The sequence below is a fragment of the Hypanus sabinus genome, chromosome 26 (genome assembly GCF_030144855.1).
Source record: "Hypanus sabinus isolate sHypSab1 chromosome 26, sHypSab1.hap1, whole genome shotgun sequence".
Classification (NCBI taxonomy): Eukaryota; Metazoa; Chordata; class Chondrichthyes; order Myliobatiformes; family Dasyatidae; genus Hypanus; species Hypanus sabinus.
In genome coordinates this window covers 30,031,679-30,056,525 of record NC_082731.1, presented here as the reverse complement: position 1 = coordinate 30,056,525, position 24,847 = coordinate 30,031,679, and the positions used below count along the sequence as shown (strand labels likewise).

Sequence of the window (24,847 nt, the reverse complement as noted above, 5' to 3'; positions counted from 1 at the left end):
GTGACTAAACACATCGATGAAACTAGAGCCATAGATGTAGTGTATATAGATTTCAGCAAGGCATTTACTAAAGTACCCCATGCAAAGCTTATTGAGAAAGTAAGGCATGGGATCCAAAGGGTCATTGATCTGTGGATCCAGAACTGGCTTGCCCACAGAAGGCAAAGAGTGGTTGTAGATGGGTCATATTCTACATGGAGGTCAGTGACCAGTGGAGTGCCTCAAGGATCTGTTCTGGGACCCTTACTCTTCGTGATTTTTATAAATGACCTGGATGAGGAAGTGGAGGGATGGGTTAGTAAATTTGCTGATGAAACAAAGGTTGGAGATGTTGTGGATAGCACGGAGGGCTGTCAGAGGTTACAGAGGGACATTGAAAACTGGGCTGAGAAGTGGCAGATGGAGTTCAACCCAGATAAGTGTGAGGTGGTTTATTTTGGTACGTCAAATATGATGGCAGAATATAGTATTAATGCTAAGACTCTTGGCAGTGTGGAGGATCAGAGGGATCATAGGGTCTGAGTCCATAGTACACTGAAAGCTGCTCGCAGGTTGACTCTGTGGTTAAGAAAGTGAATGGTGTTTTGGCCTTCATCAATCATGGGATTGAGTTTAAGCGCCGAGAGGTAATGTTGCAGCTAAATAGGACCCTGGTCAGACCCCACTTGGAGTACTGTGCTCAATTCTGGTTGCCTCACTACAGGAAGGACGTAGAAACCATAGAAAGGGGGTAGTGGAGATTTACAAGGATGTTGCCTAGTTTGGGGAGGCATGCCTTAAGAGAACAGGTTGAGTGAACTCGACCTTTTCTCATTGGAGCGAAGGACAATGAGGGGCGACCTGATAGAGGTGTACAAGATAATGAGAGGCATTGATCGTGTGGATAGTCAGAGGCTTTTTCCCTGGGCTGAAATGGTTGCTGCAAGAGGACACAGATTTAAGGTGCTGGGGAGTAGGTAGGTACAGAGATGTCAGGGATAAGTTTTTTTACGCCAAGAGTGGTGAGTGCCTGGAATGGGCTGCCAGTAGCAGCGGTGGAGGCAGTAACGTTAGGGTCTTTTAAGAGGCTCCTGGATAGGTACATGGAGCTTAGAAAAATAGAGGGCCATTGGTAAGCCTAGCTAGTTCTATGGTAAGGACATGTTCAGCACAGCTTTGTGTGCCAAAGGGCTTGTACTATGCTGTAGGTACTCTGTTAACTAACTTTTACTTATTGATGACTCATCATGACCTGGATTGTGCTGCTTGAAAGTTTGATTTTCTAAAAGGCAATATACAAGATCCTGAGGGGTAATGGGGAGTGAACTTACGTGCACCGCCGCAGGTCAGGATCATCCACATGGTCAATGAGATTCAGGCCAAGCTGGCAGCATTCTTCTGAAAGGGGCAAGAAGACATCCTTCCCAATGGTCCGTGCAAGAACCCCCAAAGTTTCTGCAATAATAAACAACTGTCAGTTTTCTCTCTCTTGTTCCTCACTGCTGTCTCCCAGGCAAAAGCAAAAGCACTTATTAGGAGTAAAGGAGGTCTCATAACATACTCCCAAGGAAGGGACAGCATAAGATTTACAAAGTGTTCAGCTCCCACAAAACATTCAATGGGCAAGAACTGTGTATCCCCGATGGTGTGGCGCTCCCCCGGTACAGCCCCTCCCGCGGTGCAGCGCTCCCTCAGACCTGTGTTGTTTTCTTAGCTTCAGTCCTAAAGGATTAGTCCCTGGTCAACACATTTAACACACACCCAAAGAACATCAGAAGTGTTCTCAGTGTGGAAGCAAGTCACACACAGATTCTGTAGATGTTGGAAATTTTGAGCAACAGACACAAACTGCTGAAGGAACTTGGGAAGTCAGGCAGCATCAACAGAGAGGAATAAACAGCCAACGTTTTGGCCGAGACCCTTCATCAGAATTGGAAAGAGGGCAGAAGTCAGAATTAGAAGTTGGGGGGGAGAAGGGCAAGGAATACAAGCTGGCATATGATGGATGAGACCAGGTGAGGGAGAAAGGTGGGTGAGTGAGAGAGGATGAAGTAAGAAGCTAGAAAAAGGTAAGTGGGAGGTAAAGGGCTGAAGAAGCAGGAATCTTACAGGAGAGAACAATGGCCCATGGAAGAAGGGGAAGGAGAAGTAGGTGATGGGTAGGTGAGAAGAGAAGGGATGAGAGGAGACCTAGAATGGAAATGAAAAAGGGCGGGGGGGGGGGGGGAAAGAATTACCAGAGGTAGGAGAAATCAATGTTCATGCAATAAGTTTGGAGGCTACCCAGACAGAATATGAGGAGTCGCTCATCCAACCTGAGTTTGGCCTCATCATGGCAGTAAAGGAGACCATGTAGAGACATGTCTGTGTGGAAGACCTGCATGATTGTCACAAGCATAGCAGAGCATTCCCAGTAACTGGCCAGAGATTCCCAGCTCAGTCACATTCTCACACCCATCCCTCTACTCTCGATACAGGGGCAACAAGTCTTACCCAGTGACTGGATTTGGACCTGGCGTAGCTCCTCGCTGGTGTTGATCAAATATCCTTTCAGCTGGACAATGACCGCCTGGAAGTATGGGAGCAGTGCTTCCTTGGCAGCGCTGGCTGAGGTGTTAAAGATGATGCAAGGGGAAGGGGGTGGGGAGAATGGGAAGAACAATAGGCAAGTGTTAACAGGGGACGTCATAGCTAAAGTTCTGTCTAAAAACCTGAGCATTTCTGTGCTGTGCAGGGGGTGGGTTGAAATATTATTCTACCTCTGCACCACAAGGAATGAACGTACAAAGCAGCAGCTCAACTGTTGATGCGATGAACATCATTGGGAAACTTCGTTGCATGATGCAGCTGTTTGGGAAATGGGGTTGGGGAAAGCACTGAGCTCTGTCTGCAGGCTTCGACTGTATTCAAGATTCCCAGAGGAGGAACCACTGCTGCTTTGGATGTCTAACTGGGATTTGAGACCAATTTCCATTTGCAAACAAGCATCTGAGTCTTTCCCAGAAAGTCGAGGTTAATGGACGGGGTTTAACAAAGAGGAGACTTTGAGGATGAAAACAATTTCAGAAATGGGATGATACAGATTTTTTAAAAATCAGAGATAGACAAGCACTGAAACAATTCAACTGAATAACCGTGATGTGCAAAGCAGTGCCTGATGAGATGATTCTCACACAGTCAGCAGCACTGGAAGACAGAAGTCACTGTATTTTGGCGGCAGAGTGGGAGGTACTAGACTCACCAATTGCACCAATGGCACTTATGGCCAATTCCTTCACCCGGCTGCTGCTGCTCGAGCACAGGGCCATCAGCATCCTGTCCATCAGTGTGGGCAAATATGGCTCAATCTTCTTCCCTGCATGGCATGTCAGGAAAAGGCAATTAGTTACCACCCAAGTGTTCCACAACACCAGATCTGAACAACAGATCCCTACACACCACCCCAGGCTCTGAACCACATTAAATCTCACACACTACACCTCAATGGTCAATGTTTCAGGATTGACACAGGGTCTCACCCTGAAATATTGTCCACAGATTCTGCCTGACCTACTGAGTTCCTGCAGCCGTTTATTTATTGCCCCAGATTCCAACATCCGCAATATCCTGTGCTACCATCCTACTGACATCCTTTGCTATGTCGAAGGTACCACCAGATTTGAATCTGTGCAGCCTGTAGCAGGCTATCTTGCAGCACAGCCACTGAAGAATTCCCAATGTCTGCATGTTGCAATTTTGTTTACATCACACAGTGAATAACCCAGTGCAGCCTCCTCTGCATCGGTGAACCTTGATGTAGATTGGGAGACTGATACATCGAGCACCTTTGCTCTGCCTGCCACAAAGAATGGACTTCCCAATACCGTCTGACATGTCTGAACATATCCTCCACAGCCACAGTGAGGTCATGCTCAGGTTAGAGGAGCAACACCTCATTTTCTGTCTGGGTAGCCTCCAACTTGGAGTGAACATCGATTTCTCTAACTTCTGGTAATTTTTCCCTCTCCCCACTTCCCTCTTTTTCTATTTCCCATTCAACCCTTCTCCTCACCTGCCTATCACCTCCCTCTGGTTCCCCTTTTCCATCCCTTTCTTTCATGGTTCACTGTCCTTTCCAATTAGATTTCTCCTTCAGCCCTTCTGTTCTTCCACCTATACCCCTCCCAGTTTTTTACTTCGTCCCCTGTTCCCCACCATCCACCTACCTTCCTTCCCCCTTTCTTGCTCTTACCTATCACCTTCAAGCTTGTACTCCTTCCACATTCTAATTTTGGCTTTTGTATTTTGTGGGTTTTGTAGATTTGCCTCACTAGCTCCATAAACTTCCACCTCCATCCCCAATCTGTGGCTCCAACACTGGCTCCACCAGAGTTCTCCTGTACAGGGAGAAGACTGCTCCACCTGCCAAGGTTCAGTTTCACATGATGAGAAGCTCCCATACACAGGTGTGTCAGGATGTCCTTCAATCTTCTACACAGGGACCTGACCCAGCACACCTCCCTCAACAAAGTGTGGATGTGTACCACAACTATAATGAGAGTGTGAGGCTGCAGCCCCTACTTGCGTAACTATGGGGGCTGCTCCAGCCTCCTGGTGCATTTTAGCCCCATCCTCTTAATATCTGGTCATCCAGATCGGCTGGTGGGGGGGGGGGGGGGGGAGGAAGAAGGATATTCTTGTAAACTTGATCCTGCAACTGGCCAAGGTGAATGTCAGTGGGTTCTGGAGGGAGGCAGTGGAGGGCTCCACCCAGGCTAACAGCCTAGCAAGTTTCCAGCGGTATGTCCATACCCGGAGGAACCTCCAGTGTCCACATGTAGCATGGAATTGTTCATAAACTGTTCAGCACTGCAGTGGATAAATGTCATCCTAAATCAAAATGGCAACATATAAATTTAGGCTGTTTTTGTCTGCAATTTTCTTGTTTTAGTATTGCAATGATGTATAAGTTGCAATAAATGTATTTTTAACAAAAAGGAAAGGAGGAGTCACCTTACCCAGATTCTCCACAAAGTTTTCCAGTGCGTAATAGGCCTTGGTGAGGTGGCCGCCCTTTGAATTGTCAATGGTGCTGAGGTAGTTGAGGAGGAGAGGCATGATCTCTTCAGAGTATTTACTGATATCCGGCTATGGAGGAGACAGAAGTTGAAGGGCAAGGAATAACATCACTCCAAAGCTTGCTCTGGTGTGCAGTGAGAAGGACATATTGCCACAGAGTGAAACAAACGTCCAGCGTGCAATGGATTACGCAGAACAGGCTTCACTGGGTCACCAAAAGAGGCGAGGAAACAACATAAGGACAGGATGCAGAAAGGGAAAGGGACGGGGAGGCAGAGCAAGACAGCATTAGCCTGAGAAAATCTCACTCATCTACCCACTCAAAAGAACAGAGTGTGTGAGGACAAAGAGTGAGAGGAAAGATTAATGATCAGTTGACATCTGCCTGACTGAGACATGGAATTTCATTCCAAAAGATATACCTGCAGGAACTCGGAGAACTGTCCCAGGGCAAAGAGTGCTGCGTTTCGGACCACCTGGCTCTGGTCTGCAAGGGCCTGACACATGCATTGCAACATGGGATGTAGGTGTCTGAAAGGCCAAGGGAGACAGACCATCAGCTGTACTACCAGTGAGAAGAGGCAAAATATTTCTTTATATACAGTCTGTTCAGTGTTTGCACTACAGTTCGCTGTCCCTGTTACACCAAGCACTCTCGGGTGTTACCACTATAGTTTGTAGACCAGTTACATCAGGCGCTGATGGGTGTTCACAGAACAATCCGCAGATCGTGTTACACTGGCTACTGATGAGTGTTACACAAGAGTCTACAGACCCTGTAACACTGTGGTACTGCTGAGTGTTCTGCAGACCCTGTACCACCATGGTACTGACAGATATTCACACTACAGTCTACAGACCCTCTTATACAAGATACTGATGTGTGTTCAGACTACAATGTATTACAATGAGAACTGACAGCTGTTCACAAAACAGTCTGCAGACCCTGTTACACTGGGTACTGACGGATGTTCACACAACAGTCTGCAGACCCTGTTACACTGGGTACTGACGGATGTTCACACAACAGTCTGCAGACCCTGTTACACTGGGTACTGACGGATGTTCACACAACAGTCTGCAGACCCTGTTACACTGGGTACTGACGGATGTTCACACAACAGTCTGCAGACCCTGTTACACTGGGTACTGACGGATGTTCACACAACAGTCTGCATACCCTGTTACACCGATACTAATGAGTGTTCTGACTACAATGTAAACACTGTGTTATAATAAGTATTGATGGCTGTCTCATAGTGGGTAGAGTGTTAAAATTACAATCTACACTGTTACACTGAGTAATGATATACTTTCATGCTACAGTCTAAACACCCTGTTACATTGGTACTAATGTGTGTTAACTTTACAGTCTACAGACCCTCTTATACTGGGTACAGACACATGTTCACACCTGTTACACTGGGTATTGATGAACGTTCCCTCTACAGTGTACATACACTGTTACACCGGGTACTGATAGGTGTTCACATAACACTTTACACGCCGTTACACTGGATATTGATGGGTGTAATTTCTACAGTCTGTACTCCCTGTTAAACTGGGTATGGGTGTTGACGGGCGTCTCCACACCTTGTTACACTGGGTACTGACGAGAGTTCTCTCTACAGTCTACACATCCTGCTATACCAGTTACTGATGGGTGTTCACACTATAGTCTACAGACCCTCATACCAAGTACTGATGAATGAATCTTCACACGACATTCTATAGATGCTCTTATACTTGGTACTGACGGGTATTCTGTTACACCAGGTACTGGCAGATGTTCACACTACAGTCTAAACACCCTTTTACACATGGTGTATGTTCACTCAACAGTCTACAGATGCTCTGACAGCGAGTATTGACGGGTGTTTACCACGGTGTCTATAGATCTCTCGACCACTGATAAAGCTGGCTGCACTCACTTCTGGCGGATGTGGTCTGCACAGCCCTCTGCCAACACCGCCATACTCATCAGACCCGCCTTCCTCTCGTACGGATTCTCACTCCTCAGCGCTGGTTCCATCAATGGGGTCTGTGGAAGGGTAATGACGGGAAGCAGAATGGTTTAACTGGGACTTGCTACCTTTTCCAGGTGAATTTCTCCAAATTCTATTCTCTCTCTTTTTGGCTCAGAGTATCTCTGATTCACCCACCTCGCTCTGCCATAATGAGGGTAATGATTTATTTGCACAGACTTGCATGGTCAATAAAGTTCTTTCCAGATTTGTCTGGCAACTGACCTCATTGGTGTTACTGAAAATCCAAACAGCTGGCCCACCTTAACCTGCCCCTATTAACACTGCTTGGTTCTGTGCTAGTTCCATAGTGGAGTGGGGTCTAAGATTATCAAGACCAGCTCTCACAATCAGACAATGGCCAACGGCTCTCTGCTGAAGTGACAGAGTGGTCAGATTTAAACCCCACATCTTCCATTGTGTTCAGTTTTTGGTCACCTAGCTAAAGGAAAAATGTGATTCAACTGGAAAGAGTGCAGCACAAATTACAAGGATGTTGCCAGGACTTAAGTTACAAGAAGAGGTTGTCTAGGCTATAACCTTATTCCTGTAGCTTAGGAGACTGAGAGCTGATCTTGTAGACGTGTATTAACATCATGGAAGTCTTTTCCCCAATCAAGGAAGGTGCGAGGGAAAAGATTTAATAGGAACCTGAGGAGCTACTCTTTCACCCAGAGAGTGATCAGCACACAGAGTGAGTTGCCAGGGGAAGTGGTTGAGAAAGGTGTATTAACAACATTTAAAAGACACTTGGACAGCTTTGTACATGGATAGGTAAGATTTAGAGGGATATGGGCCAAAAGTGGAAAAATGGAAATCTTGGTCCCCAATAACCAGTCGAGCTGAAGGGCCTGTTTCTGTGCTTTATTACTCAAGGGCTCTTTAAAACAAAGCAGCAGATAGATTTTAGGCCAGGCAAGGTAAGTGATAGACTGGAAATAGAGGGCTGAACAGTCTTCTCCTGTACTCATCTTCTCATTATCCTTACCCTGTATTTGACTCTCTGACCCATGTCCTTTATTCACAAAACCCATGCAAGACCAGATCTTTGTCAAGACGAAATTTACCAAGACGATTGATGCATTCCCTACCTTGTCCTCTTAGTCAGAGTAATACAGCACAGAAACTGGCCCTTGTGCCCAACTCACTTGTGCCAACAGTTTACAGTTATCCCTTTTTTTAAGGAACACTCTTGACATCTTTTCTTGAGGAAATCACATTACATTCCCTTAATTTGGGGGAACTGGCCTGATGTGATTTGATTGGATGTCACCACCAACTTTGCTTTCCAACCCTAGATATTATGATTGAATCCAACTTGGATGTTCCTAAAAAAAATCATATATACCCCCCTTCTTTCAACCCTTGTGGGCGCTAGACAACGATGTCATGCTTGTTCTCAGAGGATGACATTCTTGCATCAGTCCTCAAAGGTCCTCATCCTCCAGTGCCCATCCAAGTCTCATTTTAACAAGTTTTATGGAATCAGTTTCAAATCCTGACAACTTTAAATGGGAACAGTTTCTCATCTTCCCCATCGTCCTTTCTCTAACATTTTTTAATCCTATGACCACTAGTATTTGATCCTCTTGTCAAACAGTTTCTCACCTCTTATGAACTGCATGTTTATTTATTAAACACAAAAGATTGTGCAGATGCTGGAAATCTTGATCAACACAAACAAAATGCTGGAGGAGCAGGTCAGGCAGCAACTATAGATATTTGTCCCCATCACATTGTACAATGTACTGTGTATGTTAATCAAAATGGCTTCTTTGTTTTGTTAAGAGTAGGAATGCTTCTTTGTCTGCTAAGTGCTTTCCTCGCAGTTGTTTATCTTTAGACTTGCTGATATGGGGATTGTATTCATTTGTTAACCAATGGGGAATGTTATTTCGTCTTGTGAGGCTGGGAGCTTGGGGATTTTCGCGGTCATTTCAGGGGAGTCGGGAAGAAGACGCTGAGGAAGGTGGACGTGCGCGGCACTGCTCGGTCGACCACCGGGGTGGTCCCAGGTGCAAGGTTGTGGAGGTTGGAGGAAAGTGACGAGGGGTCGAATGGTTCAATGGTTGAGCTCCAACGATGTGCACTAAACTGACTGAACTTTGATAAGTTGGCGCCTGTTTTCTTTTCCTTCATATCTACTGTATTACATAGTACTCTTTTAGTTTTAGTAAAAGCTTTAAAGTGTATTCCATAAAGGTATCTGGTGTGTTTGATATTGCGTGTGTATGCGCGGCATAAACTTGATTCTCACAGCAGCTGCATGTACGGGAGGTGGGGTTGGTGAGCGGCTGGATCTCCTTTTCCCCTAGACATATACCAGCCTGTTGGGTGAGTGTTACAACATTTTGCAGCTTCCGCCAACTAACCACTGCTGGGTTTCTGATCTTGTCACTTGTTTGGCCTTTACCAGGACTGTGCATCCTTGATAATCCATGACATGGAGCTCAGCTTTAAATCTCACAAGTGAGGAATGCTGACCCTCTACATACTCCAAGACCCTCCTCAAACTATCTTTTCTGGGCAACAGCTCTCCATTTTCACCTGCATTCTACATCCTCAGTCAAAAAGGTTTCCCATCAGGACTAATTCTTGGGAGTACTTGGAAATATTGTGTTCAGTTCTGATTGCCTCATTATAGGAAGCATGTGGAAGCTTTAGAGAGGGTGCAGAAGAGATTTACCAGGAAGTTGCTTGATTGGAGAGCATGTCTTTAGAAGGAAGGTTGAACGAGCTAGGGCTTTCCTCTTTGAAGTGAAGGAGGATGAAAGGTTACTTGATAGATATGCAAAAGTTTCTTAGAGGCAAAAGTAGAGTGGACAGTCAGTGACTTTATCAGGGTGGTCATGACTAATACCAGAGGACATACTTTTAAGGTGAGTGGAGGTAGGTTTAGAGGAGATGTCAGAGATACAGTAGGTACAGTAGGGATACATTGTTGGAGATGGTGGTAAATGCTGATACATTAGGGACACTTCAGTGATTCTTAGACATGTGAATGAAAATGGAATGGAAAATGGGAGACGTAGGAGGGAAATATCAGGTTGATTATAGAGTTGGTTTATGTAGATCAGCACAATATTGTGGGCTGAAGGGTCTTTACTGTGCTGTTCTATTTCCCACAGCGGGGTCCTGTGTACAACAAATATCATTTGTTGTACTATCACTCCTTTAGCAGCCTTCCCCTCTTGCCATGTTTCTTCCAGTCCTGTCCAACTTCTGCTGCTGCCATTCTGACCAAAGGGTGACTAGAATGAGTTGTCACCCACACTATCCCTCATGCCGAGCTGCCCTTTCCTAACCCGTACCTCCTCATTGTCAGGCTGAACTCACCAGATGGGAGAAAAGCTTCTCTGGAGGCAAGTGTAGAGCCAGCATATCGATCACCTGGGGAAGAGGAGAGGGACATTTCAAACTGTAGGTAGATCCAGAGCACCCCTCTTAGTCTGGCCCGGGTCACTATTGCTGTAAGTTTGCAAGGACGGTTCCATTATCTGAGTGCAGTTACAGAAAATGGGGAAAGAAGTTCCCCGATGCCTTCGGAACACCAGCTCAGGAAAAAAAATCAGAGACAAGGGGGAGCAAACATTCCACCGGCATGGCTGAGACATCCAACACCATCCTACTGGAAAACAATCCCACTCAAGGCACCAGAAGAGGTTGTGTGCCTGTTCTTGTTGGGTAATATGTATCAGCTTACAGAGATAACGGAGTCAAGAATGAAAGATGAGTTAAACTTGGATGAAGTTCAATCTCACCTCCAAGAAAACTAATTCTTTTACCAAGTACACCATCTGTCCTATCTCTTCTCCAATCCCATCCCATTCATTCCCCAAGGCACCCCCACCCCAGTGTAATCCTACCCTAGTCACCCCTCTTCAGAACCATCCTTTTCCCAGTCCCGGCCCTTTGGTAATGCTTCTTTCCCCCAGTACTTCCCTTCAGGCAGTGTGTGACACACCCCTCTGTCATCTCCTTTCATCCTGCCATCCCACCTACCTGTGTTGAAAAGTGCTTTGGGGTCTGAGCTTCCACCTCATCCTCAATATCATCATCTAGGTCCAGGTCCTCGGGATCCATTTCACCCTCTGGCGGGGCTGCACACATGATGGGATATAGCACATTCAGGATACTGGGCAGCAGCTTCTGCTTCATGATCGCCTGTTGGGTGGCAGCAAAGTTACAGACTGAGTTTTAACGTGGTAACCTGGCCTGAGGTGCTCAATGGGAGAGTCTTCAGACCCAAGCCCAGGAAGAGCAGCTGTGCTCGAGGCTTCACCAAGATTAAGCAGTGGAAAGGTGCAGTGATTAAGGCTAGGTTTTTCCTTTTTCTTTCTTTTATCCAAACACTAACTTCAGTAATGGCAGTCGGTGGAGAAGTGGGCTCCTGCTCAAGATGTGAGAGAGCAGGAAGCATTGAAGAGTCGTCCGTGATGACCACATCTCCAGGAACTTGCCTAGCTGCAGATTCTTTCAGACCACATGGATAAGTTGGAAGGGCAACTGGACTTACTGTGAATTCAGCCTGATAGATGTGTCCACCCTGGGAGGGTCAGGCACATAGTGCAGGAGCCCCTGTGGCTGTTCCCCTCTCTAACTAGCATACTGCTTTGGATACTGTTGCGAGGAATGGCTCTGGGAGAAATCAGTAACAGCCAAGGCACTAGGACTGGCTCTGTTGTGCACCAGTGGAGGGTAAAGACCAAGGTGAAGGGTAGTGACAGAGGACCCCAGAAACAGGGGCACAGACAGGCATTTCTCTGGCCACCAGTGTGTCTCCAGGATGGTGTGCTGCCTCTCTGGTGCCAGGATCAAGATCTCTCTGAGTGAATGTAGAAAATTTTGAGAAAAGAGACTAAAATTTGGGGATTAGGTAGGCATTTAAAATACAAGAAATAGAGTTGCATTCTCAATGTTACTGCCTACTTTAAATGCTAGTGAGGGGAGGGATAGGAGGGCAGCTCTTCACTTGGCTGAAGAGCTGGTGGACGAGGAAGGGCTTCAGCTACTTGGATCACTGGGGTCTCCTGTACAATAGACAGTAGGTGCAGGGGTAGGCCATTCAGCCCTTCTAGCCAGCACTGTCGTTCACTATGATCATGGCTGATCATACACAATCAGTACGCCGTTCCTGCTCTCTCCCCATATCCCTTGACCCCGCTATCAATAAGAGCTCTATCTAACTCCCTCTTGAATGTATCCAGAGACTTTGCCTCCACTGCCTTCTGGGGCAGAGAGTGGTGGAAAAAGTTTTTCTGCATCTCTGTTCTAAATGACCTACCCCTTGTTCTTAAACTGTGGCCTCTAGTTCTGGACTCACCCATCAGTGGGAACATGCTCCCTGCCTCCAGCATGTCCAATCCCTTAATATGTCTTTTATATGTCTCAATCAGATCCCCTCTCATCCTTCTAAATTCCAGTGTATACAAGCTCAGTCGCTCCAATCTTTCAACATATGACAGTCCCACCATTCCGGGAATTAACCTTGTGAACCTACGCTGCACTCCCTCAATAGCAAGAATGTCCTTCCTCAGATTTGGAGACGAAAACTGCACACAATACTCCAGGTGGGGTCTCATCAGGGCCCTGTACAGCTGCAGAAGGACCTCTTTACTCCTATACTCAATTCCTCTTGTTATAAAGGCCAGCATGCCATTAGCTTTCTTCACTGCATGCTTGCTTTCATTGACTGATGTACGAGAACACCTAGATCTCGTTGTACTTCCCCTTTTCCTAACTTGACTCCATTTAGATAGTAATCTGCCTTCCTGTTCTTGCCACCAAAGTGGATAACTTCACATTTATCCACATTAAACCGCAACTACCATACATGTGCCCACTCACCCAACCTGTCCAAGTCACCCTGCATTCTCATAACGTCCTCCTGACATTTCACACTGCCACCCAGCTTTGTGTCATCAGCAAATTTGCTAATGTTACTTTTAATCCCTTCATCTAAATCATTAATGTATATTGTAAACAGCTGCGGTCCCAGCACCGAACCTTGCGGTACCCCACTGGTCACAACCTGCCATTCCGAAAGGGACCAGTTAATCGCTACTCTTTGTTTCCAGTCAGCCAGCCAATTTTCAATCCATGTCAGTACTCTGCCCCCAATACCAAGTGCCCTAATTTTGCCCATTAATCTCCTATGTGGGACTTTATCAAAAGCTTTCTGGAAGTCCAGGTGCACTACATCCATTGGCTCTCCCTTGTCCATTTTCATAGTTACATCCTCAAAAAACTCCAGATTAGTCAAGCAGAGGCAGGTTGCACCTAAACTGGAGGGAGACCAATATCTTGGCAAGAAGATTTCCTACTCCTACGAGGGAGGGTTTAAACTGGTCTGGGAACCAAGGAGTAATGTAGCAGATGAGAAAGTTGAAACAAATGTAGAAGTTAAAGCTAGTTAAAGCAGTTAAAGATCGGCACATGGGAAGGGATATTACTGTTAGCATGGAAACATGGTCGAGGGATGGGCAGACTAGGGCATCCCAATGTTCCAGGGTATCGAGGCTTCTGGCATGAACAAGTGGATGGAAGTAAGGCTAGTGATATGACTGGTTAAGAAGAACATCATAGAACCACTATAGGCCATTCCTGGTGGGGGAGGGGTCATCCAGTACAGCCACAGAAATAAGAATGGGTGACTACTTTGATAGGATTATACTCTTCCACCAAGAGCCAATGAGAATTAGAGAAACAAATATGTAATTATTCCAGGTAGGCACAGAAACAATGGGATTATAATCAAAGGGATTTTAACTTTCTTAATATTATCTGGGGAGGTGTCAGGATAGAAATATGTCCTGAACAAAGGAGGTGTAAGGTGCTCTTTCCTCTGCAGGCCACCCCTGGGTAAGGTGTAACACCTGCTTAGACCCCCTCCCCACCCTGATCAGGGTCACATGAAGCCACGGGAGCAGGTGGTGGATGATCATATGAACAGCTGGTACATATCACAAGTGACCACTAACTCCAGGCAGACAGTTTCTGAAGAATATTAATAATGGTTAGGGTCACTTGTAAAAACACGGCCCAGAAGAAGGCAATGGCAAACCATTTTTGTAGAAATAGTACTACTAGGCTGAGCAAGTGGTCAACACGTTGTTGGGGGAAGCACAGACACCGTGATTCGATTGGTTTTAAAACAGTTATGGAAGAAGATAGAACTACGGTGCCTATAAAAAGTATTCAGCCTCCTTGGAAGTTTTCATGTGTTATTTGTTTTACAACAGTGAATCATGGTGGATTCAATTAGACTTTTTTTGACACTGATTGACAGAAAAAAACTTACATGTCAAAGAAAACAGATCTCTACAAAGTGATCTAAATTAGTTACAAATATAAAACACAAAATAATTGATTGCATAATTATTCACCCCCTTTAATACCACACACCAAATCATCACTGGTGCAACCAATTGGTTTCAGAAGTCATATAATTAGTTAATGGAGATCATCTGGTGTGATCAAGGTATTTCAATTGATTGTAGTAAACATATACCCATACCTGGAAGGTCCAACTGCTAGGGGCATTAAATATTCTTGTGGTGCAACATGACAATCTCTGTTGACCATTTATATTTGTTCAATTAGATCAGACCTTGATTATCGCTGTGTGACTTATGGATCTGATACAAACACATTGATACAAGACTGTGGTGGTATAGTAAAGTTGTCTCCTGTTTTGGATTTACTATCCGAAATGGGACAATTACCCTTACAGTTGCGGAGGTTGAAGTTGATATTAATGTACTGGATTAACTTGGGGGGCAGAGGAATGATCACCCTGTTAAAAGTGTGTTGGGAGACTGTTAAGAACATCACAAGAAGAATGTTTTTTTAGTTTGGGGTGGCTCAGTTCTTATCACACATGGTTTTGCTGGTTTCTGCAATATGTCCCACTGTAGCTTTTTTGGTAATCCCACTTTGGTTTTTTACAAGACTTCTGTTGATTTTAGGTTGCATGATTTTACGAAGTCCAAGGATTTGGATGTGCCTGAGAGTCTGCTGGTTCACCGATGTTAAGGAAAACTATTGTGATATGTTAACTAGTTTTATTGATGGATCAAACGGTAATTTAACTGGGATTGTCAGTGTAGCTGTTTTTGTGCCTGAATTACAGGTAACAATAAAGAAAATGTCTTATTAACTAGTTATCAGTATACACAATAGAATTGATTGCCATCATTTTGGGCTTATAGTGGGGGGAGGAAATCTGTTCTTGCAAAATTGTAATTTGTTCAGATTCTTTTTCAGTTTTGATAGTCTTAAAACAGGTCATTCTAGCAGTAGGTCAGATTTACTGCTGGAAGCTCTTCAAACTTTATTTCATATTCAAAGTATTGGTTTACATGTCCTCTTCTTATGGGTCCCTGCATATAGAGGTTTTGAAGGGAATGAGTAAGTTGATTGTTTAGCCAAAAAAACTGTGGATATAGACATTCCACTTAGCAATTCAGAAGCAAAGGGACTGGTGGGGCTAAGAATTAGGGGATTATGGCAAAATGTGGGATAATAGGCATAAAAGGAAAGACCTTTACTGAATACAAAAAACCGTTTGGTAGATGGGCGAAGGGATTAAAACCAGGGAAGGAATATATTGACTCTACTTAGAGTTGGGCATGCTTAATTATTCCTTGTATCATGTTGGAAAACATCACTCTGGGGTGTGTGGGTTTTATCATCATTATGAAACAGTTGAGCACAATATTTTACAGTGTGAAGCATACAAGGTTGAAAGAAAGCAACTGCAGGCTGCACTATTAGTTTTGGGGATTGATAGTTTTCATTTTAAAAACTTTAAATTATGGAAGTGACCACAATTTTTTTTTCATTATTTATAGTTTATAAGGCTTTTTTGGGGTAATTTAGTTTTCATTGGATAAAGAACTAGTAGGGGTATTATTTCCCCACTCTCTACACCACATTCCAGTCCAGTTAGAGGTGCCAACCACCATTAAAAGTCAGAAGAAGAAGGTCTAACTGCTGGTGAGTCAGTATCTTGGCAAAAACTACACCATGTAGACAAAAGAACACTCCAAGCAACTTTGCGAAAAGGTTATTGTATGCAGGAGATGGATACAAGAAAATTTCCAAGTCACTGAATATCCCTTGGAGTATAGTTAAGAAATGGAAATAATATGGCACAGCTGCAAATCTGTCTAGAGCAGGCCATCCTCAAAAACTGAGTGACTGTGCAAGAAGGGGACTAGTGAGGGAGGCCAACAGGAGACAATGATAACTCTGGAGGAGTTACAAGTTTCAGTGGCAGAGATGGGAGAGACTGTGCATACAACAACTGTTCCCTGGATGCTTCACCAGATGCAACTTTATGGGAGAGTGGCAAAGAGAAACCCAATGTTGGGGGAGGGGGTAACTCACAGGATATCTCAGCTAGAGTTTGCCAGAAGGCATGTGGGAGACTCTGAAGTCAGCTGAAAGATGATTCTATGGTCTGATGAAGCCAAAATTGAGATTTTTGTCCATCAGACTAAGCACTAAATTTGGCGTAAGCCAGACACTGCGCATCATCAAAAACACACCATCCCTACTTGTGAAGTGAGATGGTGGCTGCATCATACTGTGGGGATGCTTCACTGCTGTAGGCCCTTGAAGGCTTGTGAAGGTGGAGGGTAAAATAAATGCAGCAAAATACAGGGAAATCCTGGAGGAAAACCTGATGCAGTCTGCAACAGAACAGCGACTTGTGAGATTGTCTTGCTGGAAAACAAATGACCCCAACATAAAGCTGAAGCTACACAGGAATGGCTTAAAAACAACAAAGTTTATGTCCTGGAGTGGTCAAGTCAGAGTCCAAACCTCAACCCAACTGAGAATTTTTGGCTGGACTTAAAGGGCTGTTCACGCATGATCCCTGTGCAATCTGACAGAGCTTGAGTAATTTTGCAAATGGGGGAAAAAATTACTGTGTCCAGATGTGCAAAGCTGACAGAGACCTATCCTCACAGTCTCAAGGCTGTAATTGCTGACTTGAAGGGGTGAGTAATTATGGAATCGATTATTTTGTGTTTAATAATCGTAATAAATTTAGAGCAATTTGTAGAAATATGTTTTCACTTTGACATAAGAGTCTTTTCTTTTGATCAGCGTCAAAAAAGCCAAATTAAGTCATCTGTGATTCAACTTTATAAAACAATAAAACATGAAAACTTCCAAGGGGAGTGAACACTTGTTATAGGCACTGCATATCCAAAATCCTTCTCACCTTTGCCTTCAGCTTGATGAGGAAGCTCACACACGACAGGGCCTTTACCCGGAGGTTGTCCCCCAGCACTGGGTTTGCTGCAATCTAGTGGAGCAGAAATAAACAGTATCCTCAGAAACTGCCAATGGTTGAGCAACGGCCACATTTGCACAGCAGGTATAAGGCAGATCTTGGGAACCAGATTGCCAATGGGTAAGCAACAGCCACATTTACAGAGTACATCCAAGGTAGATCTCTGGAAATAACGAGAAGTTATTTCCAAGTCATGGAACGGACAGACAGACAGACATACTTTATTGACCCCGAGGGAAATTGGGTTTTGTTACAGCCGCACCACCAAGAATAGTGAAGAAATATAGCAATATAAAATCATAAATAATTAAATAATAATAAGTTAATCATGCCAAGTGGAAAAATAAGTCCAGGACCAGCCTATTGGCTCAGGGTGTCTGACACTCCGAGGAAGGAGTTGTAAAGTTTGATGGCCACAGGTAGGAATGACTTCCTGTGATGCTCAGTGTTACATCTCGGTGGAATGAGTCTCTGGCTGAATGTACTCCTGTGCCTAACCAGTACATTATGGAGTAGATGGGAGACATTGTCCAAGATGGCATTTAACATGGACAGCATCCTCTTTTCAGACACCACCGTCAGAGAGTCCAGTTCCACCCCCACAACATCACTGGCCTTACGAATGAGTTTGTCGATTCTGTTGGTGTCTGCTACCCTCAGCCTGCTGCCCCAGCACACAACAGCAAACACGATAGCACTGGCCACCACAGACTCGTAGAACTGCCATCTGTGGTGGCCAGTGCTATCTCCGGAGACATTAAGACAAGTGAATAAAAGGTCTTGGAGCAGGAGACGAATGGTACTAGTCCTGATTTCCTGACATCCCAGAAAATGTTACAGGTAAATAAATTTACTGTACCCACACACTGGTTTTTAGACCATTCCTTAGTTTAGGCCCCTTTATTACCCAGTCCCAGCTGCTCAAATTTTGTTCCATTTCTTTTTATCCAAGGTGTTCTGAAAGTCCACATATGCCATATTCACTGGTTTCCATTACCAATTCGGCCCTATACAACTGCCCATCTCTGCACAGATGTGTTAAGCCTTGTTCAATTTTCATAATCCACACTGGCTCTACTTAATATCCTTTTACCACTTGCTCAGTTCTACCTACCTCAGTTCATGCAATAGCTGATGCCAGGCTAACTGATCTGAAGCACCCCTTCTTTCTCTCTCTTGCCTTGCTTAATTAATGGGATTAATCCATGGGAATTGCGAGTACCTCCAGAATTTTGGAACATAACAACCAGTGCTTCCACTAACCGCTGTCCCCACCCCTTTCAAAACCTTGCGATGTAGGTAATCATGCCCTGGCGATATATAGGCTGCCAGTCCCATTAATTTCTGTAATCATACAACACAGACCATTTGGCCCACAATGTTGTACCAAGAAACACCCAAACACTAATCCCTCCCACCTACACAACCTGTATATCCCTCCATCTTCCTTACATCAATCATCTCTTAAAAGCTTCTAATGTATTTGCCTCTACCACCATACCAGGAAGAGCATTCCAGGCACTCTCTGAGTGAAAAACCTTACCCTCACACCCCCTCTGAACCGACCCCCTCACCTTCAATGCATGCCCTCTGGTATTAGACATTTCAACCCTAGGAAACAGATACTCTCAGTCCATTCCATCTACACCTCACATCATCATGTCAACCTCTATCAGATCTCCCTTCAGACTCCAGCACTCTAGAGGAAACCCAAGTTTATCCAGCCTCGTGTCCTTTAACCCAGGCAGTATCTTGGTAAACCCCTTCTGCATCCTCTTCCTACAGTGGAACAACCAGAAATGTATGTAATTCTCCAGACGGGGCCTAACCAGTTTTATAAAGCTGCAACATATCCTTTTGACTCCTAAACTCAATACCTCAAACAAAAAGCACGCATTCTACAGGCTTATTTAACTACCAGATCGACCTGTGCAGCAACATTTTAGGAGCTATAAACTTGGACCACAAGATCTCACTGTTCAGCAACACCGTTAAGGGTTTTGCTATCTCCTGCATTTGCCTTACTGAGGGGAAACACCTCACATTTGTGTCTGTTAAATTCTACATACCATTTCTTAGACCATATCTGTTACTGATCTGTATTGTGCAAGACTTCTACACTATCCTCAATTCCACCAATCTTGGTGTCATCTGTAAACTTACTAATCCACCCATCTACATTTTCACCCAGATCATTTATATACATTACAAACAGCAGAGGTCCCAGCACAGATCCCTGCGCAACTCCATTAATTACAGACCTCCAGTTCAAATAGGTCCCTTCAACCACTACCCTCTGTGTTCTATGTGCAAGCCAGTTCTGAATCCAAATAGCCAATTCACCATGGACCCACGCATCTTAATCTTCTGGATGAGCCTCTCATAAGGGACTATTATTATACTGCACTAATTATTATACTTTATTTGCACCAAACAATTAATACTAGAGCGTATAATCATCATAGTGATATTTGTGTGTAATCGTACAGTAATTTCATTTAGCCCCTTACTCTCTCTTGCTCTGTTCTTCTGCACTATTTCAGAGAGGTTCTTAGAGGATTCTGTGAAGGAAGATACTAAAGTGTAGTTTAATGTCCTTTCTACTTCGATAGACTTCCTCCTGCCTCAGCCTGTAAGACACCCATATTAGCTTCAGCTAATCTTTTCACTTTTACATACCTGTAAGTTTTTACAGCCTTTTTTGTGTTCTCAATCAAATCCTTTCCTATTTCACTTTCTCTGTGTTGATCAGTTTCTTGGTTCTTTTTTTACTTTGATGTACTACCATTTTTAATTTCCCTTTTCCCATAGCTGGACGACTTTGTCTGTTGCATCACCAGTATAAAAGAGATACATATATTTGTTATAGACTAAACAGTTAATTTTAAAATGCTAGTTGACACTGACTTACTGTAATATATTTTATCAGTTTTTCTGTCTACCTTGACAACTTTAGATCTAATAGCTTTGCTGTTTGGTTTGTTTAGATTAAGGACCTTTTAATTCTTTATTAAGATTTGGTTTCAGAATGAATCAAAACACTTTGAGTCTTCTAACAAAATTTGATCAGGTTATGGTCCCTCATCAAGCATCCAATTATTGTAGTTCCCATGGCACTGCACTAGTTGTAGAGGTGCTTGCTCCATTCAGAGCCAGTGAAGCAGATTTAAGCTCCCTCTGTACTGTCCAATCGAACATTCCACTGGCAGGGAGCATCAACGGGCTTCTACACTGGCTTGTCAAACACGCCCACTCAGATCACTGTTCACATTGCTGTCAGCCCAACTTCACCTTAGAGAAGAGTTTGATCACTGTTTACATGACATGGATAGGCAGAAGGGTGAGATGCTGCACATTGCTGGAGCCGATGGAACCATAACCCAAGGTGGGACAAGAAGGACTGAGAAGAGGCACAGAGCCAACAAAAATTCACAGCCGCTGGCTCTTGCACTGACCTCCAGGCAAAAATGGACGATCTGGGACAGATATGGCACGATGATTGATACTTCACTCTCCATCAGCTCATTGAAGACCTCCATAGCCTCACTGGCCTGATCCTGTAGGAATAGAGGGAGAGAGTTGCAGTTGTGGCAGAAAGCAAAGTGAAGACTGTATACCTATAATGCAGTGGTAGGTGCAGAGGAAAGCCGAGCTGGGATAACTTTCTGCTTCTTGATAAACTGCTCAACAATGCCACCTACAGGTAAGGGTAATCAAAGAATGCCAGTGACCACCACTACTTAGGAACAAACTGCTGGATCTGATTGAGCACCCACCCCCTTCTCTCCTTTCCCCTCCTAATGTTAAAGTATACTTAGTCCTCGTTAGATCCTGGTGCTTTTGTGATCCAAAGGTTCTTTAGAAGTCAAAAATGAGGCATGAAACTTGCTGGTTAGTCATTTATTAAGTGTTATAATAATGAAGAAATAAAAGACAAAGCACAGAGAAGTTGTGGTCAGTTTATACTGAAAACCAGCTCAGATTAGCCAAATAACAAAGTAAAAGACAAATTGTTGGGGTAACCTGCAGCGACTGGGTCTCTGGCACTGAGTTTTAGAAAGGAAGTGGGGTGGGGGGGCGCGGAATGTAGTGTAGTAGTGATAAAGGGATTCAATAGAGGAGCAAATGGGAGATTAGTGGGATGTTAGAAAATTGGGGAGCTTTTAAAAAACAACAGAAAGCAATTTAAAAAAGCAATAATGGAAGGGAAAGAGAGGCAAGAGTGGATATTGGACTGTTGGAAAATGATGCTGGAGAGGTAGTAATGGGGGACAAAGAAATGGGGGATGAACATAAGTATTTTGTAGCAGTCTTCACTGTGGATGACATTACCAGTATGCCAAAAATTCTAGTGTTGGGGGCAGAAGTGAGTGTAGTTGATATTATTGGAGTATAAAAGTTGAGATTGTTTGCTGTGTAACCAAAACTATGTGGTCAATTTGAAACTTGGTATTTGCTATGCATGTATCCAATTTAGGAGAATGAAATCTTAAGAATGTAGAAGACAATGGTGTGTTAATGAGAGGTAGCTAAGAGATGTAGATTAGAACATGATTAAGTCAATGGGTAGAAACGATAGAGGCGATGTACTTGTGATACGCAACTGTAGACTGATTGGATATGCTAATGCAACTAAACCAGGAGACTGCTATAAAAAATGCCGTGTCCAAGGATCGGTAGGCAATCAGCGACGAGCTCACCGACTGTCTCAGCTTTGATTTGCAAATTAAAGTTTAACCCTTCTTGAAGAATCTTCTGCGTCTCCTGGTCATTTGTGGGGCACGAGAAGCCACGACAAAATTGGCGACTGTAACAGGACTGGAAAGAGACCCGCGGAAAGGAAATGGCAGATTGGGGACGCTTCCCAGTCCTCTAGGGACCCCCACAAGGCTAACAGAATTAAGGGTGCACCCAAACAAAAGGTAAGCACTTTTTGCGACAACTTGGACTAAGAATTCTGTTGGTTTTGGGGAAGTCTTGGAGTCTCAGAAGTGTGGAACCACTGCCGAAGTGTCTCTCCGGTCCAAAGAATCTGGCAAAATTGGGGGTTAACAGGAGGCTCAGAGGATTGATCAAGAAAACTGCAGTGAGGGTAAGTACAAATAAGATAATAAGAAGTTAAGAAAAATTCCATGTGGTGTTGGTAAATCTGTGTGGATACTGCTTCGTATAAAACGAAGGTCTGAACGGGCAGGGAAAGGGAAAATAGAGAAAATCCTTGTGGATACCGCCTTAAGGGTCAGATAAAGGTCTGAATGGACGAGGTGCAAAGAGCAAGTTCTGTGGATACCGCTCTGAATAGAGGTCTGTATGGGAAGAACAGAATAGGAAATGTAAAGGGGGTTTCTTCTTTTTCTCTTTGTTACTGCGTATGTAATCAAAATGGCTTCTTTGTTTTGTTAAAAGCAGAAATGCTCCTTTGTTGCGAGAGAGTGCTGGAAGCTTGTTTGGGTTAAAATTTACTGATAACGAGAATGGTATTTTGTAAACCAAATGGGGATTAATGTTCTTTCTTCTGAGTCTGTAAGCTTTTGTTGACGGGCTTTTGGGCAGATTGGCGCGAGGGGGTCGAGAGAGAGGACGCAATGCTGTAAGCTGGGCGAGGAACAGACCCCAAGCGGGGGTCCGAGGCCAGGAAGTACTCCGAGGACGGAGGATGAAGCTAGATGTGCTTGGTTGACCACTCGGAGGGTCCTGAGCTGCGAGTCGAGGAGTTCGGAGTGGATCGAATGGTGGCCAGAAGACTTCAGTAATTGAGCTCCAACGGTTGTGCAAGAATTGGTTTGGACTTTGACAAGTTTGGCGCCTTTTCTTTATTTTTTTCTCTTCATATATACTGTATCATTATTAATCACTTAGTTATAGTAACCTTTATAAATTGTACTCATTTAATCGCTTATGGTGTACTGTCTGTTTTTGGGCGAGGTAGGGACATCACACAGCATCCACACCAGCTGATTACCCAGTTTGGCGGGGCCGAAGGCTGCTCCCCCTAGACAAGAACAAGCTGAGCGAGCCTGAGGTGACCCAGGGGGTTACAGAAACAAGGACAGTCCAATATATAGTTTAAAGCGCTGGTAGATAGACGACAGACCAGGCATAGAATTAGAGTAAATAATATTATCCTGTAAACTAACTGTGAATCTCTGAAATACCTTAAAAAGAGAGAACAACATGACAGGTAAAAGAAAGGCAGTAGAGATTCTGAGCAAAAAATTCCCGATAAATAAATATGAGATCACAAAAACTTCAGAAAAATGGGAAAAAAGAACCAAAAACCTGGTCACAAAGTGGCCAAGAGAAGGAACGTTTGATGTAAGCTTGTGCGAAGAAATGGAGGGACCAATTAAAAATTACAAACCAAAAGATAAATCTAAGAAAAGAGGGCAAAAAAGAGAACGAGAAATGGAAGTGCTAAAACTCTTCAGAACGGAGGGAGAAAAGCTGAGGAGGACAGGTAGAATATTGATTACAAGCGAAGAAGACACTAAGGAGCTGGAGAAACAGCCGGTTAGAGAGAGGAAGGTACGGTGAGAAGCTGGCTTCAGCTCCGTACCTGGATGCAAAAGAAACAGAAAAGCCCCCTCCCTATAATGAGGAAGGAACCCCTAAACAGTGCCCCCTGCTGACGGGAACAGTAATCATGCAGGGAGAAGTACAAGTTTGGGATAATGAGGAGGAAAAAAAGACAATACGAGAAGGAAAAAGCGGCGATATGGAAGAAGATACAGGCAGAAAGGATAAAGGTGGAACAGGCAAAGAGAGAAATGAAAGAAGAGATTGAACAGATGAAATACTTGAGAGAGGAAAAGGAGTATGAGGAGTATCGGTTATACCATAGAAATAAACAGACTAGAAAAGAAAGTGGCTCATCAGGGCAGGAAGAGATGAGGCATTCAAAAGGAAGTGGAAAAAAGATAGGAGATGAGAGTCTTGAAGAAACACAAGAGAGAAGGGAATCAAGCACGAGTAAGGATCATGAGGAGTCCCTGCCACAGGTGTACAGACACGGACAGGAAGAAAGAGAAGGTGACTCATTGGAGGAGCAAGAGTTAAGTGGAGAGAGAGAGGATGCGAGAATTTGTGGGGAAGAGGTAGGAGGCAGAAGCCTAGAAGAGCAGAAGGAGGCGGTAGGGGAGCGACTTGTGGAAGTAGAGAGAGCGCCAGATAAGTTACTGAGTGAGGATTGCCAGAGGAGGTGCGAAAAATACTCCAGGGGCCAACCAAGTATTGAATCAAGACAGAAAGGAAGGACTCCACAAGGAGACTGAGGGAAGAAGAGGACCCCGGAGAAATTTGTGTGGGAGGCAGTAAAGACATACCCTGAGACAGATGGGGAGTCAGGCGAGGAGGAGAGCCAGGGCAGGTGGGAAGAAGGAGGAAGAATGATGCCGTTGTTAATTGAAGGATCAGGACAAGTGCAGTACATCCCTTGGGGATCCCAGGACCTACAAGGGCTGAAAAACACTCTGTCCAATCT

General features: G+C 44.3%; 1 protein-coding gene across 1 annotated transcript in view; it reads right to left on the bottom strand.

Moving 5' to 3' along the window:
• ipo4 (importin 4) overlaps nucleotides 1–24,847 on the bottom strand; it is an 81,136-nt gene that overhangs the window by 37,071 nt on the left and 19,218 nt on the right. Inside the window, exons 8-17 of the mRNA XM_059950729.1 lie at nucleotides 20,823–20,924; nucleotides 17,296–17,379; nucleotides 11,064–11,225; nucleotides 10,398–10,451; nucleotides 6,969–7,078; nucleotides 5,460–5,568; nucleotides 4,977–5,106; nucleotides 3,221–3,334; nucleotides 2,473–2,586; nucleotides 1,311–1,434 (exon numbers count right to left, since the gene is read on the bottom strand). Of these exons, the coding sequence (XP_059806712.1) occupies nucleotides 1,311–1,434; nucleotides 2,473–2,586; nucleotides 3,221–3,334; nucleotides 4,977–5,106; nucleotides 5,460–5,568; nucleotides 6,969–7,078; nucleotides 10,398–10,451; nucleotides 11,064–11,225; nucleotides 17,296–17,379; nucleotides 20,823–20,924 (1,103 nt within the window). The remainder of the gene's footprint in view (nucleotides 1–1,310; nucleotides 1,435–2,472; nucleotides 2,587–3,220; nucleotides 3,335–4,976; nucleotides 5,107–5,459; nucleotides 5,569–6,968; nucleotides 7,079–10,397; nucleotides 10,452–11,063; nucleotides 11,226–17,295; nucleotides 17,380–20,822; nucleotides 20,925–24,847) is intronic.